This window comes from Lygodium microphyllum, chromosome 19, assembly GCF_053477565.2.
Source record: "Lygodium microphyllum isolate KBCC chromosome 19, Lygodium_microphyllum_v1.1.10, whole genome shotgun sequence".
Classification (NCBI taxonomy): Eukaryota; Viridiplantae; Streptophyta; class Polypodiopsida; order Schizaeales; family Lygodiaceae; genus Lygodium; species Lygodium microphyllum.
The window spans coordinates 7,744,901-7,758,005 of record NC_141153.1 but is presented as its reverse complement, the minus strand read 5'-3'; the positions used below and the strand labels follow the sequence as shown (position 1 = coordinate 7,758,005).

The 13,105-nt window shown below is 48.6% G+C and overlaps 1 protein-coding gene across 2 annotated transcripts in view; it reads right to left on the bottom strand.

Annotated features, from left to right (window-relative positions):
• The window catches only part of LOC148019535 (heat-inducible transcription repressor), a 154,102-nt gene that overhangs the window by 35,314 nt on the left and 105,683 nt on the right, over positions 1 to 13,105 (bottom strand). For both annotated transcript variants that reach the window (XR_015695003.1, XM_087701029.1), the window contains exon 7: positions 10,472 to 10,605. Coding sequence is in view for 1 of the 2 variants with exons in the window: in XM_087701029.1 (XP_087557155.1) it covers positions 10,472 to 10,605 (134 nt within the window). In the remaining variant the exon portion in view is untranslated. The remainder of the gene's footprint in view (positions 1 to 10,471; positions 10,606 to 13,105) is intronic.

Here is a 13,105-nt window from a genome sequence, read left to right as displayed (position 1 = left end):
TGTATTCTAGTACCCTGGGTGGCTTCTTAGCAACCGCAATGTGGCTGACCATAGCCACTCTCCTGGATCCCACTCTAGCTCATCAAGTGGTCTGCCCTCCCAGATTCAAAGGCACCACTACGTGAGCTCCTTCCAAAAAACATAGGGGTACAGTCGCCATGTCTTCCCCTGAAGGCCCACCACTCGAATCCTCCTCCACAAAAGGGCAGCAATCCCCTCATCCTGTTGCCCTCTGTCAAGGGCCTAACGTCCCCCCTCCTGCACAGCAAAAAAAGTGATCTGTGGGGCGTTGCTCACTCTCCTTGCCACCTATAGGGGGATGCCTGCTGCTGAAAATATAGCTGCCCATACCTCCTCGGGCTCAATTGGCTCACGTATCAGGGGAGCAAGCCACTCCATCCTCGTCCGCCATCCTATATACATCCGCCATGTCCTGATGGTACGAGCCGGGCCAGCCTCCCAACCAGCCCACTAGATGTGGGGGCGCTCGCCGATCTATGCCCCTTCCCGATCTTTGACCTAAGGGTTCCAGATCACCGGCTGACGATCTATCTCCTTCCGCGGACTACTAGCTTGTCCACAAGGGCCATACTTTGATACTCTGGGTCTATGATCCCAAGCCCTCCCTCTAATTGATGCCGTATGATGGTCGCCAATGCCACCTTGGCCCTGGAGTCCCTAGAACCATCTAACCCTGACCAAAGGAAGTTCCGCACTAGGCGGTGGACCTACACTACGCATGAAAAGGAGAAGCATCAACACGAGGCGATATACCAGGCCGTCACTAGGAGTACCTAGTAGACCACCAGGGCTCAGCCCGCTAGTGACACGCGAGCTGTGCTCCAATAGGTCAATTTTCTCAAAATCAAATCAAGGACAGGAAGAAACTCTTGGGCAGGAGTGATGTCGAGTCCCACCTAGAACTCTAGGTACCGAAAGGTCTACCCTCTGCTCACCCATATAAAACCCAGGTAGACGCTCCACTGCGTGCTAGAGTCCGGGTCTGTGAAGAAACCAACGGACTTTCACTAGTCGATTTTCGCTCCCACTACAGAACAGAGCACGTCAAGAGCCAGCCTCACTCTCTCCAGCATCAACTCATCGTCCTCTATGTAGAGTGTTGTGCCCTCTACATACTCTAAGTTCAACAACTCAGTCTCCTCTCTCACTGGAAGTTGGAGACTGCATAATCCACTCACACGTAACCTGAGGAAGTGAGACATCGCCTTTGCAAAGAGTAGAAATAGGTATGGGGCTAGAGGGCAGCCCTGTCAAACTAATCTCTCCAACTGAAACTCCTCCCCTCGCCTTCCACCTATGAGAACGCTGTTGGTGGCCGATCTGTAAAGGGCGGAGACCCCGCGAATCCAAACCTGGGGGAATCCCAACCTCACCATGGTGCCCTCTAGGAAATCCCAATCCACCCTGTCATAAGCTTTCTCGAAGTCCAAGAGTAGTACCGGTAGTCTCTACCCACTGTGTTGAGCCCACTCTATCGCCTCAAAGAAGGTAAATACATTGTCTAGGATCCTCCTATCCTGTGGACAAAGCCTGTCTGTGTGTCATGGATGATATCTGGAAGCATGGGGTGTAGTCGCCTATCAATCATCTTTGCCAGTGCCTTATAGGCTACTGATAATAAGGTGATCAGTCTCCACTAGGAAAGCTCCAACCGGTCTCCCCCTTTCGGAAAAAGACTGATAAGGCCTGCCGAAAGACTCCCTGGCATCTATCTTGAAGTGAAAATCTTCAGGAAGGCCATCAATAGGGGGTCTTTCACCACTTCCTAGTAGGTGAAAAAGAAGGCCTTAGATAGGCCATCCTCCCTCGGGCATTTTTGCCGATCCTATGTATGGAAGACCTCCTCTAGTTCCTACTCTATGAACGAGGCTACAAGGGAGCATCCCATCTCCTCTGTGACGAGGGACGGGATGTGATCCCAAACCTGCTGTCTACATCTATGTCCTCTAGCTGAAGTTGTCTCCTGCTGGAAGAGGCGCGTGTAATAGTCGGTGGCAATCTTCATCACCTCATCTAGGCTAGAACGAGCCCTCCCATACTGATCCCGAAGACTGCGTATTTGCTCTCCTGCGGTGCGAGGCTGGTGCACCTAGAAGAACTCCATGCACATCGTGTTCCCCTTCCGCGCCCAGAACTCTGCTGAGGTTCGGAAAGAGAACTCCAAGCGCCTGTCCTCTAGGCCAGCAATGGCTACTCGCGCACGCACCTCCTGTGCGTGGAGGGTGGGATCCCCTGGTGCCTCCTATAATAATCTTTGCGTGGCTACAAGGTCCCGCCGGGCTGCTCTCTCCTCCTCTCAACTTTGCTACCTCACCTGTATGGCTGCCTCTTGGCAGATTCTACTCAACTCGGCTAGGACCTCTACAACCTCCTCTACTATCTAGTCCCTCCTATCCCACTCTCTGGTCCAAATCTGCTCTATCTATCTCGTCACCTCCTCCCTCCTATAGATCGAGTCAGGGATCCGATGGGATCGTGTGTCTAGGGTGGGGTGGATACTGGGGGATCAAGTGTCAGGAGAAACAGGCAATGATCCGACAACGTGGTGCATGCCAACTGCTCAATCTGGCCTCCATGAGAGCCTCCCCATTCTCCCACATAAAATCTGTACAACCGCTCCAGCACGGCTCCACCTACCCGCCTGTATCCCCAAAAGTCCAACAAACTCTCCCTCCTGTGGAAGGCAGGGTCTCTCCAAGCATCGCGTGCTCCTACCGCTAGCAGAAAGACCTCCCATGCCTCCTACTAGTCCTCCCCAGCCATGCCCAAATAGTTTCTGCCTCTGCCCTGCTGGTTCTCCAAGGCCTTCATGTTGTTGAAGTCTCCTCCAACGATCTAGGAATCCACCTCTGGGAGTCCATCCGCGATCTCCACCCAAAACCTGCTGCATGCCCTAGCCTCCGTCGGGACATAGACATTAAGGACTCAAAGGCACGAGTCCCCAATATCCAATCTGATCCATAGAACCCTCCCTGCCACTATCGTCCCATGGTCTCATACACAAGCAGTGAGACTTGGGCCAATAGAGGTGCATACGCCTCCACTCCTGCCGTGGGCACCTATGGTGTGCTCCCTGTAAGTGTGTGAGATGCCTAGAACTACCTTCCCAATCCGCTCGGCCTGGGTGGGGGTGAGCTTGTGCTCCTGTAGAAGTAAGATGTCGATTCGTCCAGCAAGGGTAGGCTGCAACTCCTGCTGAACAATCAACTTCGTGGAACCACGAGCCCCACTGTAGTGGACACTATTCACATTCCAAGATGCAAGGTGCAGGCTCATGGGAAAACCTGTGACTGACCGAACAGGCATCTATTCGGTGTGGAGGTTGCTGATGAGAAGGAGAAGCTATGAGACATGCAAGTACGCTTTGCCGCCGTTTTGGACGGCAAGCTCTAGTCCCCCATGGTGACCCTCGGCCGGACCATAGGGGTGATAGATGCTATAGATGGTACTATCAATGCATCTATCAGCCATGCTGAGAGTCGTGACTCTATACACTAGTAGAAACGGGATGCCTATGCCAACAGCCACTCCATCACATCCCTCGAAGCTCTCCACTGTGGAGGATCTTGAAAGATAATGCTCAAGTGTGGGACCTCAACACTAGCCCACCATTTAATGTCTATCATGCAACCAGGCCACTGCTGTGCAAACCGTGCTAGTCCTTCTCCCATCCACTAGGAGATGTGGTCCGCTACTTGACTCTTCAACTCTTCCTCTACCTGTGTAGCAGTCCACTCCCTTCAGTGAGAGAACTAAAGAAAAAAGGCGTAGTTTGGTCCATCCAGTTGTGCTAGTAGATGGACCTTGCCCTCCTTGACTTACAAACCACGAAGATCCCCACCTCTAGAGGTAGTGGGAACTCTCCGCGCTCCGCAACTCTCAGGTAGAACCATGGGCCACTGCGGAAGAAATCTTGTGGCAACAGTGGTGCCTGTCTCGGGAAAGTGTAGCGGGCGGCAGGGGCGGATGAGCTAGTAGCTGTATGGGAGGGGAAAGGCTGCTGGTGCGAGGAGGATGTGGACATGTGTGGCTCATTACCTCTTGTGGGAGGACGGGGGGTGGATCTGGGTTGAAACACCTGTACCGGGTGCGGATCCAAAGGGTGCTCGGTAGGGAGGATGGTGGGGGGAAAGAGGATCGAGGGATGGTGGGGTAGGCGGAGATGCATGGCGGGTGTGGGGGGAGGGGGGGCAACGCCTATGGGTGTGAGGGCTATAGGATCTTAGGTGAGGTAGTCTCTGGCATGGGTGATGGACGTGGGGGGCTGTGGTCCTGCCAGGTGAGGCAAGCTGTGAAGTGCTCTGCCGAGGGGGCGTCCCTCGCCCACCTGCTCTCTGCTGTCGAGGCTGGGTCTCGGAAGCTGGCTACACCCCCCTGTCGTCTCCCTGTCTGTCGTTTCTGGACTTGTGTGAAGCTGTCAGCGTCCACCTGTAGGCCTGTCCACGGAGCTGCCTTGGCTCCGAAGCACATACACAGTGTTGCCTGATGCCCAAAGTCGTAGCAGCGCAGGCACTGTCCCAGCTTTCCCATCACAATGACCTGCTACCTAAAGGTGTGCCCATCCGCCTCAATCTCTAGGAACTGTGAGATATTCTTGACCTCTTTCACTGCCACCCGTACCTTTGGGGCTCCTGCTACTGTCACTGCATCCGCGAAAGACGCATGAAGGACAGTGCCAAAGAGCCGTCCAAAGTCTTTCACCAACTGGCAATACTCTATTGCCAGGCCGGGGAAAAGAAGGGTGACCGGGTGCCGAAGAAACCTATTGTGGAGTGCAAATGCCTCCATAGTAGAGCCACCGTACCAAGGTACCATGTATATGACCCCCTTCGTAGACACATATGGTGAACTGGCACGTAACTCGCGAGCTGCATCTGCTGAACTGAGCCGGACCATGAAGATCCCTTGGCCATTAGGACTGCCTCCACGATCTGCGATGTGTCGATGCGTAGCGTGGAGTGAAGCCAATCCTGAAGCTGGGCCCTGGCTGGGGAATGTCCTACTACCTGACCATAAATCGTTGTTTCCTTTAGCTCCAGCTCCTTAGCTCAGACGGCTAAGAGCTGCTCCTTAGAGAGCACGACACGCAAGGTGTTTGACTGGGGGGAGGGGGGGGCAACGGACTATCAGGGCATCGGGGAAAGACGAATAGGTGGGGTGTCAGGCTATCACGAGCCGTCAGGACGTGGGGGGGGGCAATTGACGTCGCGGGCGCGATCAAACGTGACGGGGGGGAGAGTTTGTGGCATGACAAACGTGAGTAAGTTTGATATTTAAGATTCTAGACACATGGACCTATAACCACAATGAACTTTTTTTTTGGCGAGTGTTTTATGAAAAATGCTAGGCAATGGTGCCACTTGGACAATGCCTTCGTAGGGAAATTGTTCGTTTACCTACGTGGTCTTTTACAATCATTGTCATCCTAATGATGCGGATAATGATACAAAATACAAAACATAATAATATCAATGAAGAAAATTGTAATCAAGATCTTATCACCACCAAGCAAATAAAGCTGCCCCCTCTCAAAGTGAAATGGAAAGGAACTTCCTCTCCCCATGAATTTGAAGTAGAAGGGGTGGGAGCACCCACGTCAATCCACAGTAGCATGGATTGGAGAATCGGAACGTTGACCAACTTGGTCAGGATATCTGCAAAGTTGTCTCATGATGGTACGGACTCTACGTGTATGGTGCCTGGCTCAATCCACTCTTAGGTGAAGTCGCAATGTATGCCAACATACGTCGTTCAAGGACTAATGATGGGGTTACTAGCTAGTGCTATAAGACTTTGGTTGTAAAAATTAGGTCCGAATCACTTGATTAGCCATAAGTGTCACTAGTACTTGGCTATAAGACTTTGGCTAATGAGTGCTCAGGAATACTTGGTGTTAATTAGCTTGTCCAATTTAATGATTGGCTGGAGCATGGGTAAACGGCGGGAGTAACTATGACTCTCTTAAGGTAGCCAAATGCCTCGTCATCTAATTAGTGACGCGCATGAATGGATTAACGAGATTCCCACTGTCCCTATCTACTATCTAGCGAAACCACAGCCAAGGGAACGGGCTTGGAAGAATCAGCGGGGAAAGAAGACCCTGTTGAGCTTGACTCTAGTCCGACTTTGTGAAATGACTTGAGAGGTGTAGAATAAGTGGGAGCCTTTGGCGCAAGTGAAATACCACTACTTTTAACGTTATTTTACTTACTCCGTGAGGTGGAGGCGGGGCTCGGCCCCTGCTTCTGGTCTTAAGGCGCGCTCGCGTGCCGATCCAGGCGGAACACATTGTCAGGTGGGGAGTTTGGCTGGGGCGGCACATCTGTTAAAAGATAACGCAGGTGTCCTAAGATGAGCTCAATGAGAACAGAAATCTCGTGTGGAACAAAAGGGTAAAAGCTCATTTGATTTTGATTTTCAGTACGAATACAAACTGTGAAAGCATGGCCTATCGATCCTTTAGTGTTTCGGAATTTGAAGAAATAATTATTAAATTAATTTTCAAAATTAGTAATGTTGCTGCCCAACACACCCTTATTTTCTACATGCTGTTGTAGGCCTGCCCGCCTGCTGTGGTTGTTGTGCATCGGGGCTAAGCAGCGTGATACTAAGAGACACATCACAAATAGTTGATAGCATGTGTTCCTCAATCTCGAGCTCAGATATGGAGACTACATGTCAGGCTGCTACAGCCTTGGATCTGGACATGGACATAGAAGAAGACGCAATGGCACAAGACATAGTGCCTTGCACCGATGAGATGGTTCCGCTCCCCCTAATGTCTAGCCATCTGTTAAACCCAGCAAGCATGAAGAATTTTCAGCTGCCTCTGATGTTCTTGACCTGGGTAATTCTCCACTATGCTCGTCTGCTCAGGTAGCTTCAACCTTGCAAGATTTACCAGAGCCAAATTGGGAAGAATTACTAGAGTTTGCTGACTCTCTTTTGGACAAGTATGCTGAGCACAATCATTGAGACCTATGTCTGCACGAAGGAAGAAATCTTGGACACACAGGTGAATACTATGGAGGTTCTTCAGTTCTTATTGGCCCTTCATGAGGAAGATGTCATTCTCTTCTTCACTGGTTGGATTTCCATCCTAACCAGGATTCATCAATGGTTGGCATCTCTTCTTCAGACTGTTAGTGTGGAGGAGATTTTCACTAGTCAGCATGGCTTCTATGAGGTTGTGCTTCGCTCTCCCTCAGCACACGATTTTCTTCTTTATTAGCAGCTTCTTTTTTTCGATAAACAGTTGGTGCATATTGTTTTGTGGCATCCCATGGTAGACTTCCAATGTTTGCTCAAATAGGCATGTCCGGTATGGGTGGAAGTGAAGCGTTGCTTGGCTTTTTATTGGGTTCCTCAAGGATGCTATGGCTGTAGTGGGTCACGTGTTGGTGCACCTCAATTTGAAGGCAGCCAACAGAAATCGGCCGCATGCTATGGTTGTAGTGGGTCACGTGTTGGCACCCCCCAAGTTGAAGGCAGCTAACAGAAATCCGATTGTGCATGCTATGGAGTACAACCAGAAAGAGACCCAACTGGTTGTGCCTCAATTGCAATAATATGTGGTATCTTTGGTTTCGGCTTAAGTGGAATATTTTTGTTGGACAATGTTTCTCTTGTGGTCAACTGGGTTACTTCTTGGCAGAATGTAAAGATCAAAAGGGTACCTTGGTGGACCAGCCCATGGATAAGGACCCAAACACACCCCCTTGTCATGTTGAGCAACAGAGTATTCAGCCCCAGCTAGTCTAAACCCACACAACCAACTCCTCCTTCATATCTAGAGACACAGGGATGGATACAAGCCCGATGCAACAAAGGAAAAGCCAAGGGGATTTTTGTGCCTACAATACCTATTGACCCTTCTTCATCACCGGACCTCCTCTGCACTTACTTGCGTTGCTGACTCAAATCCTTGGAGGCACCAATTGCCTGAGTTGCCAAGGGGATTTTTGTGCCTACAATACCTATTGACCCTTCTTCATCACCGGACCTCCTCTGCACTTACTTGCGTTGCTGAGTCAAATCCTTGGAGGATCCGCAATCCCCCAAAGAGCAGCATCAACAATAATGCACTCGTGACCCTCCAACTGCATTGGCTTTTGGCACTCTTAGTGGAGTCATCACTCCACGGGGTGGCAACTATCCAAGTTCTACCTCCCACTGTAGATGGACATTCCTCCTCACGGGCCACCTCTTAGAGGCCCAATCCTTTTGTGATGCCAAGGGACTTCTTTGAAGATGGTATATTGGAGACATTGGCAAGGGCCTAGACCCATGCGACAAAATCTTGTCAACAATATTGAGCAATCATGTTTGTCTAGGCCTGCGGTGCCTCTTGCTTACTCCTCCTTTTTTGTGGTTGAATCCATTGTATCTAGTTCATTATATATGAATTTGAAGGCCTAGAGACTTGAACTTCTATCACTGAAATTGAGGCAATTTTAGGATATTCAAGTGGTCATTCCGGCAGCAAACATTTGGGCCTGAATTTGTCACCCAAGGAGCACAATTGAAGGTCAATCCCCACGCAAACTAAGGGGCAAATTGGTTTCAAGGCTTGATGGTCACTTATGATAGCAAGAGACAATTGGAGAGTGAAGGAGATTCATGGAATCTCATTGTATTCCATCCAGATTGCAATTCAAGATAAAGAAATACTACAATGGGTACTAGTTTTAGGGCCAACGAGCTGTCCATTTCCAAGATTAAGTGGTAACATTACCATTTTCAGTTTATGTGAATTTTATGCTTGCGGTAATTGTTGATTAGTTAGGTCATTACCACCCTCTCCAAGAACGAAGGTTGGTTCCAAGAGTGTTCAAAATGAAGCTTGGAGTAAGGAGAATAGGATGTTGATTCATATAGAAGCCATCCAATCCCAAGTAGATAGCTATGAAGCCTGCAATCTATGATCACAAAGAGAATAACAACAAACAAGAAATTCCTGCCAAAAGTTTCACTACATTTTGAAAGCCTCCAATAAAAAGCTCCAAAAAGATGAAACTACTATCAAGAAGTAATGATTTTGGCTATTTTTTTCAGCAAGAAAGATTAAGCTAGTAGTACAAAGACTTTTACCTGTAAAATGACCTAGGCTAAACCATAACTATACCTAGCCACTAGAGTAAAGTAGTCCTGCTAACAAAAAGGGTCAAAGATAAGGCTCTCATACCAATTGTCAAGAGCCTAAAAGAAAAGATGCACCATACAAAGCACTAAACGTGGAACTCACTCAGAGTAGTGGACCTTAAACACACCCAAGGATAGGTGGTGAGAGAAGCTCTCAATTAACCAAAGAGTTAAAGAAATGAACAAAAGGTCCCTCTCTCCGACGGCATCCTTATACATTCCGGGTTTACAAGGCATGAGGCCAAGACATATCTAGAAATGATACATGTACCCATGATAATTCCCATAAGCACAGCTGAAAACCAACTGCATTTTGCATGCCAATATTGGTGGGTGCAGTGGTATCCATAGCCTAAAACATCACTACATCCCCAAAGTATCCTAGAAACCTAGATAGTTGAGGAATTGTTTGCTGTCCATAAGAAACACAATACACATTATTGGATGAACATCATAGTAAAGTGGAGTTCCATATACATTTGGCATTATAGGTGCCAGCGTGCTATGCTTTTAACCAAAAAAATTGCCCATGAGCTTCATTGACTGTCTAGAATGCAAAGTGGCCTTTTTCCTTAAAAACGGGAAACTGATTGCATAAATGCAGCAAATTGAGGTTGCTGATTTAATTGGTGCAAGTTCATAACAGTAATTGCCAATTGTGCCCTGAACACCACATTTGCTTCCCAAGCACCTTGTACTTGTGGCGTTACATGTGATTGAGCCACATGCTTACCAATCACATTCGTTAGTTGCTGTCCTTAAGTATTTTCAACATTCAGTGACACAAACCCATGTGTTCAGAGCCTTCCTGTTTCTCACTCCTATTACCATTGTGTGTGACATCTTTTACTATTTGCTCCCTCTTGTGCACTGTTTTCGGTGAGTATACTTTGCTGTAAATGAATTACACAGTAAACCAAAATGCATGTGTTTGCTCCTTGAGACAACCACAAGCTCACTTGCTTTAGAAAGATGGTGATGTCCTGGCATCATATCCATGAAACTAGCCTTTAAGAACCCAGAGGCCAGTAAACCACACTTTCGCAAACACTTAATTCAACATAACCATAAATTAAGCAAGAAAAAGCCACACGCACCTAGAGCTATAGTGCTATTACACCACAAACAACACTTGTTGGCCCCAAAGCTTGGTGCCCCTTCTAGTATTTATTTGGTTACTAATGTGGTAAGGAATTTTGCAGTTACGATCACCCAAGGTCCAAAATAAATGGGCTTACAATGCTAGCATCCAAGAGAAACAAAACAAGTCGACATGTTTTAAAAGCTTGAAAACTAAATCACAAGAAACCTTTGGTAGTAGTGATGGTAATGAGCCTTTTGTTTCTTCTGGAACAGCTGCAGGTTCCAAAGAAACAGACAGGAGCAGATCCCTCGGTGCACGAGGTTGCCATTGGACAGGGTGCTTGAAATGCAATCTTGATTCTGCAAAGAGGAAAAGGAAAAGAGACACTGTATAAACAATCAAGTATTCATTTCAGATAGTCCAATCAACACCAATCCTATTTTAATGATGCTCGGAACTCTGCCAACTCATTCCGTGCTTACACACTGTTTGCATGAGATCACCCATGAAAGCCTAGATCGGATCAATCTGCTTACCACAATGTTCATTGCTTCACCCAACAAATCCTGACTGTGATCAATCTAATTACAGATAGCATTTAATCCACACTCATAGACTGGATTGTCCACTAAAAATTTAAGCATGTCCAAGTCTGCTGAATAGTTGACCCCCAATTCAAAATGGTTGACACGTCTAGACTCTCTTGTTGCAATGCACAATGAACGTATGTACAGTCATAATAGGCATGCTGCTAATAAATGCGTATAAAATCTAATCATACTGCCAGATTGTATAAATTAGCAAGAAGCTTTCAGTATGAGAAAATCTATCCAAACCATTAGACACTATCAGGTATGACACCATAAGACTGAAAGTATGAAATTAGAAATCCCTGCAAAATGAAACAAAATTTGGACAGGATGGAGAATAGTATCTGTGACAAACCTATTTCCCTTTTCTGCAAGACAAAGAGTAGCTAGCTATATCACAGACCAAAGCTGAAACATTCAGCAGCTCAACAGCAGGGCTGTAGCAAAATGGAAAGGACAAATAGGCTCCACAGCAGATGGAGAAAGGGAATAGATACAAGGTCTGACTCGAAAAGAGAGTCTGAAGGGAAAGGGCAGAAGCCAAGAGGGAAGGATGTAGGTCCACTGAAAAGGGCTGCCATCACGCAATCTGACGAACAGACTATGCTGTCCCCAAGGATGAAACAAGAAATGTCAGGGCTCCTGCAAGTACAAAAGTCACCCCTTTAAGGTGATCCAACCTCTGAGAGTATCTGTGATGAAGCACTCCCATGGCCACATTGAGAGGCACCCTTGTGCAACATCTACACAAGCTAGTTGTCCATGATGCTCACCTCCTAAAATGAAAAAGGCATGGGAAAGGTTAGGAAGAAGAAGCCTAAGCTCTTTTTGCTTTTTGGATAAAGGGCCAAGAGGAGACACCTCAAGACCACCTGAATCAGTTGTGTATGCACGCTCCACCATACACCTGAAGATGCTCCAGAGGATGGTGGAGCAGGGAAGAAGATCATGACAGAAGTGAAGAAACATCCTGAGGATGGTCATACACTTCACCTCAATCAGGCCAGCAACCCACCATACCCTCAAGGAAGAAGATTCTATGTCCAGTCTCTTGAAGTAATGCCTTGAATGTGCCCAAGCCTCTGTAGCTCACAACCTGCACCGCTCACGCCCGTCACATCACAAGCTGCCCCCGCTCCGTCTGATCACGCCCGTTCATCAGCTCGCCCCCCCACGCTGAGTCACCCCCGCCCGACAGCTCACGACAGCCCGCCCCACCTCCCCATCTTTCGCCCCCACCCCAACAGTTCGCCCCCCCCGGACCATATCCCGCCATATTGCCCCCGTCCCAACAAATGGCACCCTCCCCATCTTTTCCCCCCAACCCCGACAGTTCGCCCCGACAACTCGCCCTATCTGCTACCGTCTTATCCACCCCCCTGCCCACCCTGCTATCCCTGCCATATCCACCCCCTGCCCTGCTGTTCCCCCCCCCCCCCCCCCCCGGCGCACTGCCTCCCTTTGCGATCTCGGCTCCGTCCGCAGTGTCCAACCACCCCCCCAATTGCCAAAAACAGCAGCTTCCCCCCCGCCCCCAATTGTTCCCCCCCACCCTCCAACTATTCCCTCTATCTGCAGCAACTTTCCCCCCCTCAGGTAGCACCGTGACATGATTGGTAGTTTTCTCAGAAGGGATGCGCAATGGAAACCTCTGGTCAGACGCCGGCACACTCAGCGAGTGCCCCCCAGTCAAACACCTTTGCTTGTCGTCCTCTCTAAGGAGCAGCTCTTAGTCGTTCGAGCTAAGGAGCTGAAGCTAAAGGCAACAGCAATTTATGGTCAAGTAGTAGGGCATTCCCCAACCATGGCCCAGGTTTGGGACTGGCTTCACTCCACGCTGGACATCGGCACAGTACAGATCGTGGAGGCGGTTCTAATAGGTCAAGGGATCTTCATGGTCCAGCTCAGCTCAGCAAACGCAGCTCGCGAGTTACTTGCCAGTTCAATGATATACGTCCACGAAGGGGGTCATATACATTGCCCCTTGGTACAGTGGCTTTACCGTGGAGGCATTTGCACTCCACAACAAGTTTCTTCGACACTTGGGTCACCCTTTTTTTCCCCCATCTGGCGATAGAGTATCGCCAAATGGTGGAAGACTTTGGACGGCTCTTCGGCACTGTCCTTCCCGCATCTTTCGTGGACGCAGTGACAATAGCAGGAGTCGCAAAGGTATGGGTGGCAGTGAAAGAGATCAAGAATATCCCACAGTTCCTAGAGATTATATATATATACATGCATACATACATACATACATATATGTATGTAT